The sequence below is a fragment of the Diabrotica virgifera genome, chromosome 3 (genome assembly GCF_917563875.1).
Source record: "Diabrotica virgifera virgifera chromosome 3, PGI_DIABVI_V3a".
NCBI classification, from domain to species: domain Eukaryota; kingdom Metazoa; phylum Arthropoda; class Insecta; order Coleoptera; family Chrysomelidae; genus Diabrotica; species Diabrotica virgifera.
Window position 1 is genome coordinate 88,227,822 of NC_065445.1, and position 26,340 is coordinate 88,254,161.

The 26,340-nt window shown below is 34.8% G+C and overlaps 1 protein-coding gene across 4 annotated transcripts in view; it reads left to right on the top strand.

Moving 5' to 3' along the window:
• The first annotated feature begins 4,531 nt into the window (after nucleotides 1-4,531).
• Nucleotides 4,532-26,340, top strand: part of LOC114329896 (pupal cuticle protein 36a-like) — a 37,388-nt gene continuing 15,579 nt past the window's right edge. Inside the window, exons 1-3 of one of the 4 annotated variants that reach the window (XM_050645274.1) lie at nucleotides 10,411-10,455; nucleotides 13,360-13,513; nucleotides 13,562-13,771. In XM_050645274.1, the coding sequence (XP_050501231.1) occupies nucleotides 10,426-10,455; nucleotides 13,360-13,513; nucleotides 13,562-13,771 (394 nt within the window). In that variant the 5' untranslated portion in view covers nucleotides 10,411-10,425. Of the gene's footprint in view, nucleotides 4,665-10,295; nucleotides 10,456-13,359; nucleotides 13,772-26,340 lie in introns of those variants that run through there. The other 3 variants (XM_028279157.2, XM_028279156.2, XM_028279155.2) reach the window with 3 other exon arrangements.

Consider the following 26,340-nt stretch of genomic DNA (forward strand, 5'->3'; position numbering starts at 1 on the left):
CTCTACAAAATTGCTATAATGTTATTTTATTTTAAAATGAACTGAAAAAAAGTTATAACATCCAAAAGGAAACTTGTTAAAAAAAATTACATATTTTTGGTTATATCTTTTTTGTTGGTCACTTGACGATAAAAAGTAATAAAAACAAAATTGTGGAAAATTTAATTTGCTACATTTTATGTTTATATAGATTTTCAGTAGGGTTCGTAGTTTACGAGATATAGCGCGGAACCTCTTTGCACCCCGTTTCCAAGATGGCGACCGGGGGACAAGGATGGCGACCCCAAAAACTTGAACTTAAGCTTCTGCTGTTCCCCCCTACACACTAAAGAAATAAAATTGACTCCTCTAAGAAATTCAAGGTACGGCCTAAAAAATGTAACATTTTAATGGACTAAGAGTAATTAAGCGTTCGAAATACGCCGACAATAAACAAAATCGCTCAAGGGCGATCGGCGAAGATTTCTGCAGTGCATCTTTGAGTGCATCTTCTAAGTAAAATTCAGTGGGAGTCATATTATAAAATAGTCATATTATATAATATACAAAAAATTCTAGATTAACAAATTATTATCAGGCTAAAGAAAAAAAATAGCAACCCTTCTTCAGTTGATGAAACTGAAAATTGATTATCACGTATGTCACAAGTTGACGAATCAAACTTATAATTCTTCAAAAAAGAATCTGCGCCAACCTATAGAAACGGTTCTCTCTCAGTGACGATGAAGCACATTCTGATATGATTGATGGTTAAGACTACGAAAAAAAAAAGAAGAAAATATAGAACTTTAGATAACATTAAAACAACCTTGACTACTAACACCGAACATGTATTGGAAAAAGGTTTTATGTTTATATACATTTATTTATTATCAAAAAGAGGGGCAAAGTCATTACAAGGATCCAAATTAAAAATGAAAATATTGAACAAGTGGACAAAATGATATATTTAGGAGTCTGGTTTACTGAAGATCTAAATCCGAAATCAGAAATTCGATCAAGAAAAGAACAATCAAGAACAGCCTTTTTGAAGATGAGGAAATTTCTGAGTAACCAAAAATTCAATCTGCAAATCCGATATCGGATGGTAAAATGGTATATCCACTATATTCTTCTTTATGGTGTCGAAACCTGGATTGTTAATGTGGACTTAAAGAGAAAGCTGGAAGCTTTTGAGATGTAGCTTTTTAGGAGGATTTTTAAAATATCATGGACCAATCATCATACGAACGAAATGGTGTTGAAGAGAATGGGAAGAGACAGAGATCTTTTGACCAGATTAAAATGCAAAAACAGCATATTTGGAACACATACTTAGAAATAATAAGTACGAGTTGTTACAGCTGAATATGAACGATAAAATCGAGAGAAAAAGGGGTCCTAGTAGACGACAAATGAATATCCTGGCTGAAAAACATTCAGACAAAAGCAGAAGACAGAGACGAATTTGCCAATGGTTATAGCCAACCTTTATTAGTGGAGTCGGCACTAGAAGAAAAAGAGGAAGAAGATACCTTTTTTAATATGCATAAATCGATTCCTTGTATACTACTAATCCACTATTATGTGGTTGATGTGGATCGTATACATCTAAATAAAAAAACAAATGGGCAGTTAATAAATAAGGTATGATTTACTCTAAATAATATAATCTGCTACGTTAATATTTAAGAAGTTAATTAAACACTGAAATAAAAATACAAGATTTCATAGTTAAAACTAAACCCCTTGTAATATCTGATTACAAAATCGTACAGCAGTGCCTGTTAATGGTCTGGTCTCTTGTGTTTATCAAAGAGGCGGCCTATAATATCGACCGATTTATGTCAATCGTTTCGACAATATGTAGAGTCATTAAGCGTTCAAAATACGCCAACAATAAACAAAATCGCTCGAGGGCGATCGGCTAAGATTTCTGCAATGTATGTCAAAAATGATGTATTTCGAATGTCACTTCTAAATATTTGAATTGTAAAAATTATGGTGAAAATGGATAAAACACCTTCAAAATATCATGAAAATTCTTATAGAAAACGAAGTCCCGCCAGAAGAATCCCGTCGGAAGTTTTTGCAATCCTTTGTTGAATTTTATTAGAAATTTTTGTAGGTCCGATAAACAAAATTTAACGTTAACTGAATTAGTGAGAAGAGGAGCCCAAATTTAAAGACAGATGAGAGAACAAGAATGAACAAGATTATATTCGATTCCTTTTTGTAAACGTTAAGATAAATTCATGTTGTTTTATAATCTAAATTTAACCCTCACGCACAAGTTGTAGTCCATGTGACTAACAACTTCAGTGAGAAACTGGGTTTATTTATTATGTACTAGGTTGCTACAAATAAACTCTATTATTATTATATTATTTATTATCTCTGAGTGCATCTTCTAAGTCAAATTCAGTGGGAGTCATATTATAAAAGCTTTTGGCCAAAATTTCTCATTACACTGGGTGCCCCAGGGTAAAAACTCAAGTTCGCACCATGTCAATTTTGTTTTTTGAGGTATCCTCTAACTACTCACCAATTTTCTTGAAAACCCGTGGAGGTTCAATGAAATATTCATAGATTCAACTCAAACTACATCATTATATAAACCTCAGGAGCCTAATGATAACATACATCAATCTATGGAAACGGACCTCATAAACATATCTCAAGATAATCCATACTCTTCGTCTCCTTCTTCCAGAACAATGCCACTGCTTGTAGATAACATCGAAAGTACTATGACACCAAAAACATAAATGACCTCAAATAATGTAGACAATTCCAAACTAGTAAAAAGGCATAACAGATCGTCTCCTGAAATTAACGAAGACAATCCAAAATCCGATTCACCAATTTTTAATATTTCTAGATAATCTTAACAAAAAAACAACTTCTTCGAAAACCTCCCGGGAAGATGTCATTCACTCTTTAAAAACCATCAGACATAATCGAAAATAGATACTTCCATTTGTACAAAAATTCAAAAATACTTCAACAAACCAGCTGAACTAATTGAGATCCTAAATTTTATTGACTGGTATACACAAAATTCTAGATTAACAAATAATATTACCAGGTTAAAGAAAAAAATGCCAACCCTTCTTCAGCTGATGAAACTGATAAATAATTATCACAAGTTGACGAATCATACTTATAATTCTCAAACAAAAAAGAATCTTCGTAAACCTATAGAAACTGTTCTCTTTCATTGATGATGAAGCATATTAATTCTGATTGATGGTCAGTAGATACTACGAATAGAAAAAAAAAAGAAAATGCAGAATTTCAGATGATATTAAATCAACGTTACTACTAACACCGAACATGTATTAGATTATTTAAAAGGTTTTGTTGATATAATTTATCTAATTTGCATAAATCGAATCCTTGTATACCGCTAATCCACTAATGTGTGGTTGACGTGGATTGTATATTTCTAAATAAAAAAAAAATGGCAGTTTATTAAATAAGGTACGATTTACTCAATGGAATTAATCAAGTTAGTAAAGCTATTGAAGAAAAAAATATAAATATTTCGTTAATTATGTTAAATATTATATAAAATATAAAACTAATATATCTGACTATGGACATGATACAAATTATATCAAAATTTTTGAGGTTGAAAAACAATTGAGTGAAAACTCAAATCTATATTCGAAGTTCAACAGCGAAATTTTGTTTTATGTTTTTGAAAAATGTTTTACTAAGTTTTGCGCCATTGTCAAAAAATGCGTGTTTTGTTAGTTTTGCAGGCAGGCAGCTTCTTCCTAGTTCCAGTAGTACCACTTTTTCTCTAAAGACATAAATTTTAATTTAAAATTATTAAAATTAATTAAAAGTAATGAAATTTTCTTCTCGATAAATATATATGTATCTCAAAATAATTACGATTCCGATTTAAAAGTGCAAACTTTAATGAAAGATTTTATCTCCTCCATTTTCCTCAGAGTTTAAAAAAAATAAAGAAGAAATAAGCAAAAAATTTACAATAAAGTTATGAATAAAATAGAGAAATACTTTTCAGATTACAAAGTAAAAAAAAGGAAAACACATAAGTGAACTACTCTGACAGTTTAAAAATTTTCGGATACTATTAGCGACTCTATGTAAAGACAATAAAGTCGACTTTACTAAGTAATAAGACATTTACTCAACACATATACTACACATTACATCTGATACAAAATCAACCGTACACCGTATTATGCAAAAATTGCCTTAGTTGTCGAGGCATTTCAGTTAAAAAAGGAGGCACTTTTTTAGAAATGCTTAGATATTTGTTAATATTTAAGAAAATAAGTTACTAAACACTGAAATAAAAAATAGAAGCTTTCAGATTTAAAAATAACCCCCTTGTAATATATCACCTATCTGATTACAGAATCGTGCAGGAGTGTCTGTAATCGTCTTGTCTTTTGTGTTTATAAAAGAGGCGGCCTATAATATCGACCGATTTATGTCAATCTTTTCGACAATATGTAGAGTAATTAAGCGTTCGAAATACGCCGACAATAAACAAAATCGCTCGAGGGCGATCGGCGAAGATTTCTGCAATGCATCTCTGAGTGCATCTTCTAAGTCAAATTCAGTGGGAGTCATATTATAAAAGCTTTCGGCCAAATCTTCTCATTACACTGTACAAGAGTGCAATATACTCCAGCATGAGACAAGTAAGAACACATATATCTCATTTTTTAATTTAGTCAGCTATTTATTTATTATTGTATTGTTTTTGTTGTTAGTGAAGTGCTTGAGAGTGAACTGTGCGCGGGAGCAAAATCCGACATCACATTCTAATTTTATTTCCAACAGACAAGAAGTGCTTATATTAACTAAAAAATATATGCTGTAATATGTGTGGTAAGTAGAGCACTTTTCCGTAAAGATGCGCTCAAATGTTGGCTCTACACGAATACGGAAAAGAGCCCCTTGCCATACGTTACATATTATATTTTTCAAATAAATATTTGATTTACATTTCTGTACTGATAAGTAAAAAGGCTTTAAGTAAAAAATATCGATTTTGACTAAGTTTGTTAGTACGTTAAGAATTTATAAAAAGCGAGGAAAACTCTTTAAATTTCAACGCCTTTTAACGCATTTTTTGAAGTATTAAAATAGAGATGAGAATCAGTCGATTTCTATTACTTTTTATCGATTTTTTCAACGTACTTGCTGAAAAACTTAATCAAAATCGATATTTTTTGACTTAAGATCTTTTTACTTATCAGTACAGATTTGTAAACCTTATTTTGATTGTGTCTTAGATTCCCCGCTCAGATCATATACTTTTACTGGGATACACTATAGATTTGATTACTTTGCCAGTTTCGCGGTTACATTGTTTCTATTTTTTAAACTTACAATTTAAAAATAAGCTGCATGGTGCTGTTACCGATAAATACACTATGCATATTTTTGCTACATGTTATTTTCATTTCTCGTCATGAGAAATTTTCATTTCTCGTCCCTTAACTTTTCATGGGTTGAAATTTTGGTTTTGAACATGTGTGCAACTTGTATGTATTCTTCTGAAGCTATTTTCTTGTGGTATCTTAATGAAATTTACTATTTTTGTTGGCAATAAGCCGCAATTTTAATGTAGAATTAAGTTTTTTTGACGTTTCGATTTCCGAAGTGGAAACCTAAACATAAAATTTTGGTTTATGGTTTATTCCCAACTAAAATAGTAAAATTTATACCTATATTCATTCATTCATTTAGATCTATTTATATATCATTCGGATATTTTGCTTATGTCTAAGAATAATTTCTAGAAGAATAATTTCTAAATGTTCAACTTTTCCTAGATCATATTTTGTAAAAAAGGTGCCATTTTATGTAGATAAAAATGAGAAACAGAAAAAATACCATTTTCTGTTTCCGTATCAAGTATCGTTCGTCTAAATGTAGAATTTTTATTTTTTAGACCTACACTGCATCTTATACTTATGTATAATTGTCTCAATGCAGATATGTAGGTACTAGAGATTATATTTGTTTATTTGCAACGAAAACTATTTTCGTTTATGAATTCGCAAAGTCTGTTCGTTTGTTAGTTCGTTCGTTTGTGCGTCTCCACCCCTGCAATACTTGGAGCCGATCTAACGATGGATTCCTATATAGTTTTGTCTCCTGAACCAAATCTTTAAACGGAATTTTGATATCTCGAACCATCTTCGAGATAACCGACCTCAAATTCAAAAAAATCGAATTTTCGACTAAAAGTATAAATGATATATTAATTCAATGCGATTTTTACGTATACTACGAATATCATATTCTTCATTTTCTTGTTCTTCTTCTTCTTGTTCCTCTTTATCAGCAATTCTGCTTGTTTATTGGGGGATTGATACTCACGCCATTTATTTGGTGTCTGTTTCTGTTTTTATTTTGTTTGAAGTTTTTATTATTTTTTGTTTTTTGTTGTATTTTTTATTTTGTATAAGCTTTGTCCACAAATTGTAAAAATTTTTTGACAATAAAGCATACCTTACTCTATGGAAGTTTGTTACTCGATCTGTTGCGCGGTCGGCCGATACTTCTTCTACCTATTGGTGATTTATCTCTTGCTATTTTGACCACACGTGTCTCTCCCATTCTAGTTATGTGGTTATTCCATTCTTTTCTCCTATTTAGTGTCCATTCGTTTATACACTGTATACTACATTGTCTTCTAATATCTTTGCTCCTCTTTCGATCTCTCAGCGTATTTCCTGTCATTCTTCTCAGTACTCTCATTTCTGCTGTTTGTAGTAGTCTTTGTGTTGTGGCTGTATCGGATATTGTTTCTGATGCATATGTTATTATTGGTCTTACACTGGCTTTATAATTTCTTGACTTCATCTCAGTGTTAATATGTCGGTTTCGCCATATAGTGTTATTAAGGCATCCCGCCGGTCTATTTGCTTTTTGGTCTTGATTTGTCACTTCTTTGTCCAGGTGTCAGTAACTTGACAATGTAATTCCAAGGTATCTTACTTCCATTACTTGTTCAATACTGATACCATCAATTTATATTTTACATCTGATTGGTTCTTTACTGATTACTATTGTGTTAGTTTTCTGAGATGAAATTGCCATATTGAATTCTTAATATCATATTGCCAGTTCAATATCTTGAACCACATTCGGTATGGCCGATTTTAAAGTCGAAAAATAGAATTTTCGACTTATATTATAATACAAACATATAGTAATATAGAAATGATGTTTGCTATCCTTAAACATAGTTTTCGTTATGATAATTTTTAGTATGTTTTAAAATGTAGTTTCAGTTTTTTCTTTTATATTCAGATTTCTTATACTCTTTCTAGAATCTGTTGCTAAAGATTATCAAATAATATTAATTTAAGGTGATACAGTAGCGATCAACAGGTAGCCAAAACGCGTTCCAAGATTGCGGCTGTAATTTTGAATATTTTTTCGAGATATTTGGCACACGTATTCGTAATATAATAAAGAATGGCGGTACAGAGCCCAATTTGAAAAATATATTAATATGTGGAAATTACTCTGTAATTAAATACAATATTAAAAAAACGAGCCTGTACCGCCATTAAGAAGAACAAAAAAATACACTTTCTTCAAATAAACTTTTTTATCCGATGTCTAGATTTTGTGTCATTTTGGAACTACTAAAATTTTTTATTTCATTAGTAGTTCCAAAATGATACAAAATCTAGGCATCGGATGAAAAAGTTTATTTGAAGAAAGTGTATTTTTTTGTTCTTCTTAATGGCGGTAGAGGCTCGTTTTTTTAATATTGTATTTAATTACAGAGTAATTTCCACATATTAATATATTTTTCAAATTGGGCTCTGTACCGCCATTCTTTATTATATTACGAATACGTGTGCCAAATATCTCGAAAAAATATTCAAAATTACAGCCGCAATCTTGGAACGCGTTTTCGCTACCTGTTGATCGCTTTGTTTCCTCTTAAATACATATGTGTATGTGTTTAAATTATATGGTTAGTAAATTTGTATATTCTATAAATCGATCATATTGATCCCATTTTCTCATTTTCATTGGAATAAGTTTTTTACATGTTTATCATCAATGAGTATTTCCCTATCATTACCAATGATCTAGCTGTTTTCTGTGCACAAAATTTTAAGATGTTAACGGTATTTTATGGTTTGCGTGTTTCTTCTTCTTCTTGTACTACCATATACGTTGGTGATAATTATAGTCCAAATTACAGCGACAGTAAACAGTTTTAATGATGTTTTGCCAGTCAAATCTATTTTTTTTAACTACATGATTCGTTGTCTACCTGACACGCTGCTTATTTTTTAATTCCATTTGTATTAAAACCTGAAGAATGTGATTGTTATCATTTCTCATCAAAGAATTTTTGTTCTTTAGCCTATTCTCAGCATATGTCATCCTGCGGTAAAATTACATTTCAAATTCTATTATCTTGTTACTGCCTGTTCTGTCAAGGGTAAAACATCGAGTACATAATAATATATTATAGTAGAGTGGAAAAGGTAGATATTTGTATAGTTTTTGGTTTTTTTATGTTGTTAAAATCCATGTAGGCTGTCGTCCATTTTTATATTTGGATGCTATCGATATTTTGTAAAATTCTACTTTGAAATTTAATACCCTGGGGTGCAAAATTAACCGGACATTTTAAAAATGGGTCATTTTTGATATCTCGAATTTCCTAAACCTGTTGTCCGATTTAAGTGATTTTTTAATATGTTGTAGCCTTATTTTTTATCAATATCGCTGTAATAATATTGTGGCTAAACAGGTAAATTTTTATTGCATACCGGGTGTACCAATGAAACTGTGTTTTTTTCTTAAACTCCGCATCACACTGTGGAATATTCTAGCATTTATAAAATACTCAAATTAAAACCAACTATAGCCTTATATTTTCTCAACATTCTGTTTTTTGATTCATTCGCTTAAGTAGGACCATAAAAAAGTTAGGCAATTTAACAACTAGCCATGTTCTTTAGCAATACAGGGTGTTTCTAAATAAATGCGACAAACTTTAAGGGGAAAGTCTACATGAAAAGATAAGACAGTTTGCTTTATAAACCTATGTCCGCAAATGCTTCATTTCTGAGATAGAGGGTGTTGAAATTTTTCTTACAAACTGACGATTTATTTATTGCTTAAAAACCAGTTGATATATGCAAATGAAATTTGGTGGGTGTTAAGACATGTACATACGTGTTATTGTACATTCTTTGACATACAAGTACGACTTTAATATTCACCATTGGCGCGCAAACGGGTAATATAGGCCCTCATACTACCCGTATGCGCGCAAATGGTGAATATTAAATTTTTAATTGTATGTCAAAAAATGTGCAATAACTACTTCTTAAAACCCACCAAATTTCATTTGCATACCTCAACCGGTTTTAAAGCAATAAATAAATCGTCAGTTTGTAAGAAAAGTTTCAACACGGAAACGAAGCATTTGCAGACATATCGTTGATAAAGCAAACTGTCATTATTTTTTGATGCAGAATTACCCCTGAAAGTTTGCTAATTAATATTTAAAAACACGCTGTATTGATGAAAAACATGGCCAGTTGTTAAAGTACCTAACTTTTTTATTATCCAACATATGCGAATGAATCAAAAAACAAAATATTGAGAAAACATGAGACTATAGTTGGATTTTAATTTCAGTATTTTATAAATGCTAGAATATTCCACAGGGGGATGCGAACTTTGAGGAAAAAACACGGTTTGATTGATACACCCGGTATACAATGAAAATTTAACTGTTTAGCAACAGTACTATTACAGCGATATTGCTAAAGAACAAGGCTATAATATATTTAAAAAATAACTTAAATGGGACAACAGGTTTAGGAAATTCGAGACATCAAAAATGACCCATTTTTAAGGTGTCCGGTTAATTTTGCACCCCAGTGTATTATAGTTGGTGGTTTACTTTACTTATTGTAATTATTTTGTTATTTGCTTTGCCGTGGTGATAATTTTTCGTAAATCCTACAGATTAGCATTCAAGAATTTTCAAGTTTGTTATTCGCGACCTATTTTCTATGTACATATCTTTCTTATCTATACCAGCTATATTTTATACTGTTTTATGAAAAATATTTATATTACGAGGAAGTGAAAACATTAAGTAATATTTACATAAAAGCCTCACAACAGGTAATTCGAAAGATCACTTATTTCTCATCAATCGATCCGTTTTAAATCAGAACAAAAAACTTATCTGCCAATCTTTGGTGTAATGATCCTCAAACAATACCAATCATGAAGTGATTAAGCTTGAAACGTTATACCAATATGATGAACCGAACAGCCCTCGGCGAAGGATGATTTGTGCAATGGGTGTAAATGCATCTTTGAATGATTCGAGTGGGAGTTGGATAATATAATAAGAGCTTTCGGCCAAAACGGTATCATTACGAAGTGAGAGTGATGTACTGTGACATGCAACAAGTAAGAACGGTTTAGTGTTATAGGTTGAGCCAATTAGATATTAGAAAACATTGAGGAAGGCAGTTCAAAACATACAGACTGTCCTGAAGCTTCTTGCTGATCATTTAAAATAATTTTTTATTTTTTTTATATTTCTAATATTTTTTAAGGGTGGGTAGATTACTCATTAATTATATATAAGAAACCTTAGTTGTAATAGAAACTATTCCATACATAACACTATATTATATATTGAGCCAGTTAGTTATTAAGAAACATTGAGGAAGACAGTTCATATCATGTCTTCAAGCTTCCTGGTGGTCATTTAAAACAAATTTTTAATTTTTTATAATATTTCTAATATTTTTTTAAGATGGGTAGATTACTTACTCAATAATTATATGAGAAACCTTATCTGTAATAGAAACTATTATTTTCCATCTTTTTTATGGGCGTAGATGAGCTCAAATTCTATCAAGTACGCTGAATGAAATTTTCATTATATCCTTTTGTTTTTAGCCATAGTTGCTCTTAGTAGTAATATTCTTCTTCTTACGGTGTCTATCTATCCGTTCCGGGTGTTGACGATCAGCATGGCTATCCTGCCTTGCTACTATTCTGAATATTCTGAGTAGTAATATCCCGATATTATGATTGATAGTTATTTGATTGGTTAAAAATCTCTCGTTATTATTATTATACATAGTCCTCTATGTTAGATCACAGTAATTAGGTCACCGAATAATTTCAATTTTACACAATTTCTAGGTATCAATAGAACAGTACGAAATTATATTTTCTTTTTCTTCTTTTGAATACGCCTATTGGTTCGGCAGATAATCAATTTTTCTTTTGTTTGCTTTTTAGGGCTCTTTCGCATTCTTCGTCAAACCATTTTTACCATTTTGATTACTTCTTTCTTCTGATAGATTTCTCTGCTGCTTCTGCAATAGTCCTTTTTTGAAGTGCCATTTCTGATCTCTATTTTTACTTTCATTTCCATTTATTTCCTAAACCTGGAATCCATTTCATAATTACAGTTAGTACTGTATTTCCTTATCTTCTTTTTCAAGCTTCTCCACGTCTCCACATTCCACCTTTCATCTTTGTCTATTTATCTATTGTTGATATTAATCAGTAGGCACAGAATCTATTTGATTATTATATGTTCTTCCATTGTTTGATTTCTATGTTGCCTTGTGAATCTTTCTTCTATGTTACCTTTTTGATGACTAAGTTGCTGAAAAATCAATCAACCGGGATCCAGTCACATGTAACTTCATGTGGACTGTATCTTCCTGCCATCGGTGTTGCGTACTCTTCTATGCCTACTTTTGAGTTTATGCCCCCTAGTATTATTATGACATTATTATCAGGAGTTTATCTGTTTAGTTGATTTCGAGAATCTAGAATTAATTTTTATTATCTTCTGATGCTTTTTCGATAGGTGCAATTTTTGCATACACTGAGATTGTATAGTTAAATTGAACCATTTACTCCTTAGTCTTATAACAGATTCTTTAATTAACTGGTTTAAAGCCTAGTAGCTGTGATTGTAGTTTTTCATTTATTACAAAACCACATCAATTTTCATCCATTTTCTGTCCATCTCATTTCCTGAATGGTTACTACATACTACTACATCATTATCTCAGATCATCTAGTTATTTTATCGCTCTAGTGGCGATTAAAGATCGATACCACTTAATACGTTCCATGTTCTTAATAGAATTATCTTTTGTTCGTAGCTTTCATGGTTTGTTTTGATAATCTGTTCTATTCGGAAGCAGTAATATTCTTTTCGTAGTATTAGTGTTTTACATGTATGGATCGTTGGCTCGTAGCAAAACCACGTTTTCTGAGAACCATGTCTCCCTTTCTCGTCTGCCCTGAACCTGTCTTCCATTAGAGTTAGTAACTAATCTCTAGCCAGATTGCTCAGGTGTCTGGTCGAGAACACATTTTGTGGAGGTGACGAGAGTAATTGGATGGGAGAGGCTAGAGATACTAACTGAAGATAGCACCTTCTAATTCATATCACTGCTCCTTTGAACCCCTTAACCCCTCAATAAATAGCACATGTACATATTAGTTCATGTAAATCACAGATCATTTAAGCATCAAAAATATCTATTGATCTCCAAAGATTAACACACATCTTCAATACAACAGCCAAGAAATACATGATAATATCAGCAGAGAAAACCAAATGTATGACAATATCTAAATACCCACTACGATGTAAAATCGAAATTGATGGGAAAATAATAAAGCAGGAAGCAAGGTTAGATATCTGGGAATAGATATAACCAGTTACGGAGATATTGAAAAGGAAGTACGACAACAAAGCTTAAAAGCAAGTAAAGCGGGGAGATCTCTTAATGACACAATCAAGACGAACAAACATTAAGATACAACAGCAATAATCTATAAAGCAGCAATTAGACCTATATTGACATACATGACGGAGAAAAGACCTGACACATCTAAAACAAGACGACTACTAGAAACAACAGAGATGAAAATACTTCGACGAATATCAGAGAAAAGTATGTTGGATAGGGAGAGAAGCGAAAACATAAGAAGGTCATGCAATGTAGAAGACATAAACGGATGGGTGACAAAACGGAAACAGGAGTGGAACGAACACATTAGTAGAATGGCAGAGGATAGGATAGTACGAATAGCACGAGATAAGTCACCAAATGGACGAAGAAGTATTGCCAGACCAAGAAAAACATGGTGCGATAATTTAAACAATTTAGGAGGCTAATATTGAAGAAGAAACAGGCTTTAAAGCCTACATACAAGAAGGAAGAAGAAAAATATCTATAAAGAAAACTGAAAATATCTGTAAACTAATGTATTTTTTCTCTTTTTTTTTTGTGAAAACTTATATTTTTCAATGTGTAATACTGTGTTTTGATATTTCAGGCAGTCCTGGTTCTAGCCTTAATAGGCATTTCAGCATGCGCCCGCCTCGACTACCTACCTCCAGGACGCGGTAATGCAGGTGGTGGTGGACCAGGTGGTTACCCAGGGGCCGTAGCGCCTGGAACTGGCGGCGGTAGAGGCGGCGGTTATCAAGGTGGACCCGGAGGTGGATATCAAGGTGGTTCCGGAGGAGGATACCAAGGTGGTTCCGGAGGTGGATATCAAGGAGGCCAAGGAGGCGCAGGCGGTGGTTATCAAGGCGGGTCAGGAGGTGGAGGCTATCAAGGTGGTTCTGGAGGTGGGTATCAAGGAGGTAGTGGAGGCGGGTACCAAGGAGGTGCAGGCGGATACCAAGGAGGCGGCGGCGGTGCTGGAGGACAAGGTGGATACCAAGGCGCCGGTGGAGCATACAGTAAGTGTATAAATTTAAAAATTTAACTTTAAATGTATTTTTAAGTAACATTTAATATGATTAGATACATAGGTTTTTCGAATCTCTTAAATTTTTTGAATTCTATGCCTCTTTTTAATAGTATTTGCTTAGTAAACTTTGCACAATGGTTAAGAAGAATAAAAATTAACGTCTATAAATCAGAAATATATAGTTTGTTTTGATTATTATCATTATCCCATTCATCTAACGAGCCATTTTTTTGTCACTCATCAAGTTTCCTTTTAATATAATTATGTTTCCATGCATAATTATCTTGTATTTACCTTTTTTCACCTGTTATTTTAATTTTCATTATGATTGTGTTTAATTTTTTTTTGGCTAAGATATTCCTATAAACAGTGGAATTTTTCGTCTAGAATATGTACCTAGTGGATTTTGAAGCGCTTGTTTATATTTTCACTAGGGATGGTCACAAGCTCGAGCTTAGCTCGGCTCGGCTCGTTTGACGAGCCGAGTTTCGAGCTCAAGTCGGTTTGTTTCTTGCGAGACGAGCTTTGAGACGAATCATTTTTTTTTTCAAGCCGAGCCTAGCTGAATTCGAAACGAGCCAAGCTTCCATTAGCGGGCTTGTCAATCTTTTAGCTAATATTCTAATACTTTTTCTAATTCATTTATTTCTGCTACGACTAATACTTTTGTTTAAGAATAAGTAATTCAGACTACAAATATGTATTTTCCATATACAGTGTGTCCGTAAAACATGGAATAAATTCCAGCCGAGCTCGGCTAGGAAGATTTGAGTCGAGCTGACACGATTCACGAGCTCAACCGGCAGCTCGAAGTTCAAGCCGCGCTTCTACCTCAAGTTCGGCTCGAAATTTCGAGCCGAGCTCAAGCTAATTTTCACACATATTTCTTAATACAACAAACTTATACTTAATGAGTATTTGTGTTGTGTATTTATAGCTATTTATTAATTTTTACTTAACCAGATAGATTACATTTTAATCAAATCCAGATGTAAAAACACTATAAAGTCTGTGAGAACGTACCCCGGAGCTGACATAAATTCAGACCATAATCCACTAGTAGGCGTAATGAAGATAAAATTAAAAAAAGTTCCAAAAACAAACAAATATACCACGATTCGATGTCTCAAAGATAAAAGAAGAACCTATACGTCAGAGTTTAAAACAAGAAATAAATGATAACTTAAAGAAAATCAAACAAGACGTGATAAAGACAACAGATGTTAATGACAAATGGAACATGATACAAGAAACGTTAGTAGAGGCAGGAAAGAAAATATTACAGACAAAAATAAGAAAAAAACAGAGATGGATGACTTCAGAAATCCTAGAGTTAATGGAGGAAAGAAGAAAACATAAAGGCAGGAATAAGGCAAAATACAAAGAAATACAGAGGTTAATAATAAAGAAAATAAAAGAGGCCAAATCCACCTGGCTGACAAATCAATGCAGTGAAATAGAGGAATATTCTAAAAAACATGATAGCTTTAATATGCATAAGAAAATAAAGGAAATCACAAATACACAGCGAAAAAGAAAGATGGCCTTCTTAAAGACATAAATGGAAAAATTATTATAGAAGTCAAAGAGAAATTAAAAAAGTGGAAAGCGTACATAACAAATCTGTTTGAGGATAATAGACAAGAACCGGAAGAAATCGATAGCGAAACGGGACCAGAGATCATAATGGAGGAAATCGAACAAGCAATACGAAACGCAAAAAACGGAAAAACTGTAGGTCCAGACGAAATACCTGCAGAATTACTGAAATGTCTAGACGATGAAACTCTACCTGTACTACTGGATCTGTTTAATGGAGTATATAAAACCGGAAAAATACCTCAGGGATGGTTGGTGTCCACCTTTGTAACAATACCTAAAACAATATATGCCAAAGATTGTTCAGACTATAGGACAATATCACTAATAAGCCATACCCTCAAAATATTTCTAAAGGTGACTCATGGAAGATTATACAGAAAGCTAGAAAATGATATGGATGATACCCAATTTGGGTTCCGCAAAGGACTTGGAACAAGAGAGGCATTGTTTGCATTTAATGTCCTCTCTCAAAGATGCTTAGATATGAACCTGGATATTTATTCCTGTTTCATCGACTTCGAAAAAGCGTTCGACAGAGTCCGACATGAAAAACTAATAGAATTATTGAAAAACAGAGATATAGACAGACGAGACTTACGAATTATCATCAATCTGTATTGGAATCAAAAGGCCAATATAAAGATAGACGAACAAGAGTCCGAGAATATTGATATAAAGAGAGGGGTAAGACAGGGTTGTGTACTGTCGCCGCTACTGTTTAACGTGTACAGTGAAGCCATATTTCAGGAAGCGATAGCGGAACTAAGTGATGGAATCTCTATAAACGGAAGAACAGTAAATAACATAAGAATCGCTGATGACACCGTTATAATGGCAGACACCCTTGAGTCGCTACAAGAATTGTTAAATAGAATTAACGATTATTGCATTCGATATGGACTCAAAATAAACAAGAAAAAAACTAAATTTATGATTGTCTCAAAAACACAACATGGAAATCAAAGGTTAATACTAGAGCAAACCCAAATAGAAAAAGTAAAGACATACAAATATCTGGGAACCTGGGTTGATGACAAAAATGACCAAAGCAAAGAAATTAAAGTCCGAATTGAAACTGCAAGGCAAGCATTTATAAAAATGAAGACACTGCTTACAAACAAAGACCTTCAGTTGCCTCTCAGATTGAGGGCTCTAAGATGCTACATATTTTCTATATTACTATACGAAATGGAAACTTGGACATTGAAAAGGCAACATATAAGAAAAATAGTAGCGTTCGAAATGTGGTGTTACAGAAGAATGTTGAAAATTCAGTGGGTTCAAAGGATTACCAATGTTGAAGTGCTACGACGTTTAAATAAGGAGTTAGAAATTATGAACAGTATAAAAACAAGAATACTAGAATATTTGGGTCACATTACCAGAGGAGAGAAATATGAGCTGCTGAGAGTTATTATGCAAGGAAGGATCCAAGGAAAAAGAAGCATAGGAAGAAGACGCATCTCCTGGCTGAGGAACCTTAGAGAATGGTTTAACTGTTGTTCATTACAACTGTTCAGAGCAGCAGCCAACAAAGTGACCATAGCCAATATGATATCCAACCTCCGCTAGGAGATGGAACTTTAATAAGAAGATTAATTTTTAATATTATAAGACAGAAGTAGAATGAAAAGTTTAACTTTAACACTAAGCTGTTAAGCTATTTTCTAACACACAATATATTGAAATAAACAAAAGGTTTGCGAAAGTCGCTCGCACGAAAACCATTCAACAACCTCCGGAAAATATGTTTACAAGTTTAAACCAAAAAATTAGAAGAATAAATATGATTGGATATTATTTGACAAACTAGAGATTTGTAGACGAGATAATATTGATATTAAAGAAAATAAAATGGGTAGTGACCTACAAAAAACAACACAGAATATAAGACACACAGGAAACAAAGATACTAATAAACAGCGAAGACGTAACGCAAATACAAGTCAGGGAAGGAATTTTCTGTTAACTGGCTGTAGACCACTTCTCCTTTATCCAGGCTTGTAACCGACAACAGTTCTGTCGAGCTACTCAAAGCTACAACAAAACTGTAGGTCGAGTATTGATATATGACAATATATCTGATCTCAGAAAACTTAAAGTTCTGTCGAGCTACTCGATCTACCCAACAAAACTGCAGGCCGAGTATTGACATATGACAATATATCTCATCCCAGAAAACTTAAAGTTCTGTCGAGCTACTCGATCTACCCAACAAAACTGCAGGCCGAGTATTGACATATGACAATATATCTCATCTCAGAAAACTTAAACAATAGTAATCTGCAAAGATCCAATCAGATGTAAAATAGAAATTGATGACAAAAAATATATAAACTGAAATTGTTGAGAATGCGATTTTATATAATTTCGTTTTATAATTTTTTTCGTGCGTCCACATTTTCCGAGTTATGGGGAAAAACAGTGACAGTTCAAGCATAATTATTGATTTATTGAATTATCTCCTTTACTATTACTTTTACAACAAATTTTAACCTATACAAAAATAAGGAAAATTAAATTTTGTACAATTTTGGTCTCTTTCTTTTTTTTTTTGATAAAATCAATATTTAAGGTAGTACGTATGCCGTAAAGGCGCGAGCGTAAGACCAGATTGATTTTAAAGCAATTGTTTTTGTTCAATATCTTCCCCATTTTCAACTTTTCGACAAAAAGTGTAGGGACTGAAATTGTTGCAATTACGATTTACTACAATTTTTCGAGAGAACCAGTGGCGGGTCTAAGAGAGGGGGGGAATGGGAAAATTCGCCCCAACGGGGTCCAAAATTAAAAGAAATTGTTGAAATATTAAAATATTGTAGCGTGATTAGTGTAATTACTTCTAATTACAATAAAACTAGCGGTTCGTAATTTATATACGACTTTATTTATATAAGTTACAGACGAATTTATCTTATACACTTTAGCTTAAGACTAACTCTATTTACAAATATGTCCTATTTATATATGCGATACAGATATTCCAGAAATATCTATATATCTCCAGCTATGTCCATGTGACTCGACCGCTTGGACGTCATCGGCGCTGCATCGGCGTATCTCGAAACATCGATAGTGTTCTGTCTGTGCGGAGACGGGAGCTGGTATACGAGGGTAGGTCAATAATTATTTTGTTACACTGCTCCCCTCTTAAGATCTGAGCGTCCCGATCAGCAACCCTAGATGGCCCAGGATGGCGGAATCTACAGGATTCTCCAGCTCTGCATACACCCCTAGAAAAGAAGTAACAGTCTACTGTCTTTGAAGGGTATGACATCTTCGGGTTCATGCAACACACAGTAATCCGTACGCCAGTTTCTCTGAAGATCACTTCCAGCATGCTTCTCACAATCTTCCAATCCAGATTTTCTACTGCATGGCCAATTTTTGGTAAAGCCAAATCTTTGATGTCATAATTACAGACCATTTTCTTCAAATTAGTTAGAGCACGCCATATGTTCTCGTAGCTTGGCGTGTCCGTATAAGACTTCCTGGTCACTATATACAGCAAAGATCGAGGACCATCTTCCAATCGCAATACTCTTCCAATTTTAGGTTGTTGATTCCTTAACTCGTCCAGGCGGCCGAACTTTCTATTGAATACGGACGAGATTCCTTTAGTCATCTCGAGGTCTTGTGCAACACAGTGGGCTAGAGAGACGTTTTCTGGAACACCAAACAGATCTTGCTGAACTTCTGTGGTCACGCCGAATCTAGCACTCTTTCTTTCTGCGTAATTTGACATAAATTCCTTAAAACTTGGCTGTGGTGCATCTTTCATCTCCTGTTGGAGGACTCGGGCTTCCTCTGTTTCATTTGAGCCAGCATATGGTGCAAGACGATTTATGTGAATAACTTTTGGTTTACCGTTTGGTAACTTCTTAATTCTGTATATTACGTCATTTATTTTCTTCTTAACTTCATACGGACCTTCCCATTGTCTTTGCAGTTTAGGACACAGGCCTCGACGACGTTGTGGATTATAAAGCCAGACAAGATCACCTACTTCGAAGCTTTCATTCTTGCAGCGAGAATCATATTGATCTTTCATTCTGTCACTGGCTATCTGGATGTGTTGTCGGGCAAGTTCATGAATGTTGTTCATTCGTAACTTCAGGCGGTCTACGTATTCTTCGCCTGCAACATATTCCTCGGAAGGTCTGCAGCCAAACTCTAGGTCGCAGGGCAAACGAACTTCACGACCCAACATCAGGCAGGTTGGTGTTTGACCTGTAGTTTCATTCACGGCCGAGCGGTAGGCCATCAGGAATAAATGAATGTGTTGGTCCCAATCCCGCTGATGTTCAGATACAACTTTGGACAAGTGTTTACCCATCGTTCGGTTCATCCTCTCGACCATTCCATCTGATTGAGGATGCAGGGGTGTTGTTCTGGTCTTATTGGCACCAATCAATTTAAAAACGTTTTGGAAAAGAGCTGACTCAAAGTTTCGCCCTTGATCGGAGTGGATCTCCAAGGGAACACCAAATCGGCTGAAGAATTCTTTAACAAGTACCTCTGCAACGGTAGCAGCTTCTTGATTCGGTAATGCATAGGCCTCGGTCCATTTCGTAAAATAGTCCATGGCTACCAGAATGTATTTATTTCCAGCATCGGTTTCTGGAAATGGACCTGCAATGTCGATTGCTACTCTTTCCATAGGACTTCCAACATTGTACTGTCTCATGGGTGCTCTCTTTTTACCAACTGGACCATTACCGGATGCACACAGTTCACATTTCCGGCACCATCTTCTTACATCATCTTTACAGTTCACCCAATAGAACCGTTCTCGAACCTTTTGCAGAGTCTTCGTAATACCAAAGTGTCCACCTGATGTACCGTCATGCAACTGACGCAATACTTCTGACACTTTACTTTTAGGTACAATCAACTGAAGCTTAGATTCTGTACCATCATCGTTCTCAAAGGTTCTGTACAGAAGATCATCTTTTAGTATCAGGCAATTCCATTGGCTCCAGTAGGCCTTGACTTCCGGACTACATGCACTAATGTTTTGCCAACTAGGTCTCTCACCTCGACGCATCCAATCCAATACTCTTTTTATACATGGATCGTCTTCTTGGGCTTCTTGTAACTGTTGTGGCTGCCATTGCTCATTAACGACGGTGGTTCGTCTCACGGGGCAAAATCGTTCCTCTAATTTGGCACAGTGATTACAATTTGCACTGCATGGTCGTCTCGAAAGGGCATCAGCATTTGAATGAACTCTTCCGGCCCTGTGTTCTATCTCATAATCATATTCTTGAAGTCGTTCTAACCATCTTGCCATCTGGCCCTCTGGATTACGGAATTGTATGAGCCATTTTAGAGCAGCGTGATCTGTTCGAAGAAGGAACTTTCTGCCGTACAAGTATTTATGGAAATGTTCGCAAGCCTTCACTACACCCAGCAGTTCTCTTCTGGCAACGCAATAGTTTCTTTCTGGTTTCGACAGGACTTTGCTGAAATAAGCGATGACTTTTTCCTGTCCATCCTGGATTTGTGAGAGGACAGCTCCTATGGCACTGTTGCTAGCATCGGTATCCAAAACAAATTTTCCTGCCTGTCCCGGGTAGCTTAATATCGGTGCACTGATCAGAGCCCTTTGTAGTTGTTCGAAAGCTTTTTGACACTCCTCACTCCATGTATATTCTTTGCCCTCCTCCGTCAACTTTGTTAGGGGCTTGGAGATATTGGCAAATCCTTTGACAAATCGTCGGTAATATGTACATAGGCCAAGGAAACTTCTAATTTCATGTTTATCTTTTGGTACTGGCCAATCTTTAATTGCATCAATCTTTTCAGGATCAGCTGTTACACCATTACTCGATACAATATGTCCTAAGTACTTAACTTCTCGTCGAAACATGTGACATTTCTTCGGACTTAACTTCAAGTTCGCTGCCCTCAATCGTTGAAAGACGTCTATTAGATTCTTGGCATGTTCATCAAAGGACCTTCCAACCACAATTACATCATCCAAGTAAACCAGGCATGTTTTCCATGTTAGACCTCTTAAAACTGCCTCCATTAATCTTTCAAATGTGGCAGGGGCATTACATAAACCAAACGGCATAGCCGTAAACTGCCAAAGCCCTGATCCTATCGAAAATGCGGTTTTCTCCCGATCGGCTGGCTCCATGTCTACTTGCCAATATCCACTTTTTAAATCGAGTGTGGAAAACCAACGAGAACCGGAGAGAGTATCCAATGTATCGTCTATTCTGGGCAAAGGATAACTATCTTTTTTTGTTACCGCATTGAGCTGGCGGTAGTCGATACAAAAACGCGTTGAACCATCTTTCTTCTTTACCAGAACTACTGGTGATGTCCATGGACTGTTCGATGGTTCAATTACCCCTTGTTTGTCCATATCCTTGATAATCTCTTCGGCTTCATCTCTTTTCGCAAATGGAAGTCGTCTAGGCCGTTGTCTGATTGGCTGAGCGTCTCCGGTATTTATTTTATGCGTTACTATGCTTGTTTTTTCCTTATCCTTCGTGTCAATAGCAAAAACATCTTGATACTTTATCAGCATAGATGTCACTTTTTCCGTTCGTTCATGATCAAGATCTTGGCATCTTTCAATGATCATCTCAACAAGCTCCTTTGGATACTTCGCCTTCGATGATTTCTCATTGGTATTCACAGAGCAAATTGAAGCCACGGGAACACACTGCCCGATCAAAGCTCCTCTACTTAACTTGATAGCAGTTTCCCTTAAATTCATAACTCTTACAGGGATCACATCTCGAACTTTTACCAAAGTTTTCGCCGTTAGGAACTCGACATTATCCACATCTTCGACCATCCTTAAACTTCCCTCTCGGCAGTGTCCATCAAGCATGGTCATCAGAATTTTCTCACTATTACCGGGTATGGTTACGTCGCATGTAGTAAGTAAGCGGATGACATCTTCTTTGTCGTCGTGAAAGGGCAACTCTTCACCATTGATCTTGAGAACTCCATTTTGAACATCCAATATTGCCCCCACTTTCCTTAGTACGTCCATCCCCAATATGAATTCGTCGGAGATCTCGGCAATTAATACTTGATGTTCAACTGTGGTCTGGCCAATGGATACTGACATATTAGCCTCGCCATATGTATTAATTAGCTCACCAGTCGCTGTTCTAAGCTTTACTGTTGCAGGTGATAATTTATTATGGTCTCGTACTACATCTGGACGTGCGATAGTTCTCGTTGCACCTGTATCCACCAAAAATGATCTACATCTATTACTGATACGACCTTCGATGTATAAGTTGTGGATTCCACCGGAGGACGTAAGGTTGACAGTTACTATGGGGGCTCTAGTTCTCGAGGTCGGCAGTTGCCCCTTGGTGTCGACCCGCTCTAGTTTTCCGACGGCTGTACGATCTTCTTACAATTACGACGAATGTGGCCTACGTCTCCACAATTCCAACATCTAGGCTCGCGTCTCTTTGGCATCTGATTACTTAATACTCTCCGTATCATTTCCTCCAGACGTTCATCGTTGTGTTCGTCACTTTCTTCAATGGTTCTTACTCTATGGCCTCGTGAAGTTTGACTAGCCGTTTCGTGTTCCAATGCAATAGCAAGTGCTTCATCTAAAACTTTCGGTCTTGCTAGTCGTAAAGCTTTCTGTAGTTCATTATCTTTCAGCCCATTGACGAAGGTATCTACTGCAATTTCTTCTAAAACGCTGTCTGGCACCTCTGGATAAGCCAACCGCACCACACGAGCCACATCTGCTTCAAATTCTTGCAGATTCTCACTTGCTCGTTGACTTCTACTTCGCAGTTGTGCTTTGTATACTTGTTGTAGATGGGCATCTCCATAGCGTTTTTCTAGACGAGTGAACAAGGTCTGGTAACAATTTTCTTGACCCTTAGGAATTGATCTTAATATATCTGCAGCATCACCTCGCAAAGCAGCAGTCAAGGAAACAGCCTTTTCCTGTTCGGTCCAATGATTGGCGGTCGCAATAGCTTCAAATTGTCTAAGATATATGGACCAAGAGGACTTTCCATCGAATGGTGGTAATTTGAATCTCATATTATGCGACGTTTCGTCTCTCGGTAGTTCATCTTTCACTACCGGATCTAACGCTGCTGCATTAACTGATGGTTGTACTTTTGTATCGGTTATCATGCTCTCTAGTTGTTTGATCTTTTCTTCTACGGTCTCTACACTTTTCTGCATCTTATCGAATGTTCTAGAAACTTCTTCAAATTTCTCGTCATTCTGTCTACAAACGTCTTTAATTACTTGAGAAACACTTTCAAATTTCTCGTCGCTTTTTCTAGAAGTTTCATCGATCTTTTGAGAAACACTTTCAAATTTCTCGTTGTTCTGTCTACTAACTTCTTCAAGTTTCTCGTCGCTTCTTCTAGAAGTTTCATCGATCTTTTGAGAAACACTTTCAAATTTCTCGTTGTTCTGTCTACTAACTTCTTCAAGTTTCTCGTCGCTTCTTCTACTAACTTCTTCAAGTTTCTCGTCGCTTCTTCTAGAAGTTTCATCGATCGTTTCAGAAACAGTTTTTAATTTCGATAAGATTACTTGTTCTGCTGACTGGAAGTGGAACGTCTTTGGGTCTTCTCCGTTCTTCGTGAGGACATCCTCGAGTCGTGCTTGTAGGACTATCTTGAGCCCACTGCTGTCCAGATCCCGTTCCTCGAGCTGTTCACGGAGCTGTTTTACTGTAAGTTCTTGTAGCAACATCTTTGGTCGGCACACACGTACTTTCCAAAATGTCTTTTAACAGTCTTTCCGAATACCGAACAATCAACGCACTTTAACTATTCCCGACGAATAAAGTCCAAAAGTATTTTAAAGTCTTTCCGAATACCGAACAATTAACGCACTCCGGTTACTCCCGACGAATAAAGTTCAAAAGTCTTTTAAAGTCTCTCTGTAATTCACTTATTTATATCGCACTAAGTTAACCGAACACCGACACCAACTGTAGCGTGATTAGTGTAATTACTTCTAATTACAATAAAACTAGCGGTTCGTAATTTATATACGACTTTATTTATATAAGTTACAGACGAATTTATCTTATACACTTTAGCTTAAGACTAACTCTATTTACAAATATGTCCTATTTATATATGCGATACAGATATTCCAGAAATATCTATATATCTCCAGCTATGTCCATGTGACTCGACCGCTTGGACGTCATCGGCGCTGCATCGGCGTATCTCGAAACATCGATAGTGTTCTGTCTGTGCGGAGACGGGAGCTGGTATACGAGGGTAGGTCAATAATTATTTTGTTACAATATGTTAGCTGACATGAAACTTAATTATCGACAGACAAATTCAACCAATTAAACCCGCTAGTTAATAAAATTAAGTGAACTTAATGCATATAAGTTATTATTTATGTCTTTTATGTACTTAGTTCGGTTGGTGTTTTATTGGAAGTTTCAAAAGTTGTATAAAATATAATTCTCTTTATTTTTGTTTATGTACAATTATGTCGTAAAATTAATAATAAATGAGACAATTCAATAACTATGCTTCCCCTCCGCTTCCACTGTTTTCCTCCTTAACTCGGAGAATATTGATCGCATAAAAAAATTGTGGAAAATTAATTGTAGGAAATTGCGTTTCCAACAATTTTAGTTCCTACCGTTTTTGTCGAAAAGTTGAAAATGGCGGAGATATTAAGCAACAACGGTTCTCCTTTAAAATCAATATGGCGGCTAATGCAACCGCGGAATTCAGTCGAGATTTTAAATTTGCACTACTATTGATCTCCCCTAAAGTATAGAATTACAAAATTTGGGGCAGCTCGGAAAAAAGATTCAATTCAGTAATTATGCTCCCCCCACCACTTTTTACTATTTTCCCCACTTAACTTGGAAAATATCAACCGCATGAAAAAAATTGTTAAAAAGAAATTGTAGGAAATCATATTTGGAACAATTTAAGTTGAAAATGGCGTAGATATTGAACAAAAACAATTGCTATAAAATCAATCAGGTCTTACGCTCGCGCCATTATCGCATACATACTACCTTAAATATTAACTTTAACAAAAAATGAAAGAAACTAAAATTGTGTAGAATTCAATTCTCTCTATTTTTGTATAGGAACATTTTTGTCTTAAAACTAACAATAAACGAGATAATTCAATAATTATGCTCTATCTATATATAACTGTCACTATTTTCCGCTATAACTCGGAAAACATCGATGGCACAAAAAAATGGTAAAAATAGAAATGATATAAAATTACATTTTCAACAATTTTGGTTGTTATACTTTTTGTCGAAAAGTTGAAAATGGCGGAGATATTGAGCAAAAACGGTTCTCGTTTAAAATCAAGATGGCGGCTAACGCAATGGCGGAATTCAGTCGAGATTTTAAATTTACACTACTATTGACCCCCCTAAAGATTAAAAAAATAAAATTTGGGGCAGCCCCTAATGCAAGGTTAATCCTGTTATTCGTCTAAACCGACTAGACTATATATGAGAGAAATGATGATGAAAATGTAAATTCTGGTAAAGGCAAATTTTAAAGTTATTTAAGTTATAATACAATATCGTATTCTATTATCAACACTTCTCACGTGATGTTAAATATGTAAAATAGAAAATAACTAGAGATAAAAATAGAGATCATATTATTTTGTCAGATAATAAAAATAGTAATTTTATTGACTTATCCTGACAATCAGTCATAGACTTTCTAATTATTAATACATCCGATTACAAAAAATCGATTAATAAATCTATATAAAAGGGAAACATAAACTCCAAAAACCCATAAATAAATGACGCAATAAATCACTTAAAATTACTTCTTCCTTCTATAGCCACTTTTAGTATTGCATCGTCAAACCTTGAATCGACCTTAAACTACAAATCAGATCTCAGAATTGAAAGACATGATGAATACCCATCAGAATTCTTTAGGAAAATTAGTTGATTTAATCATTCGAAGATGTAAA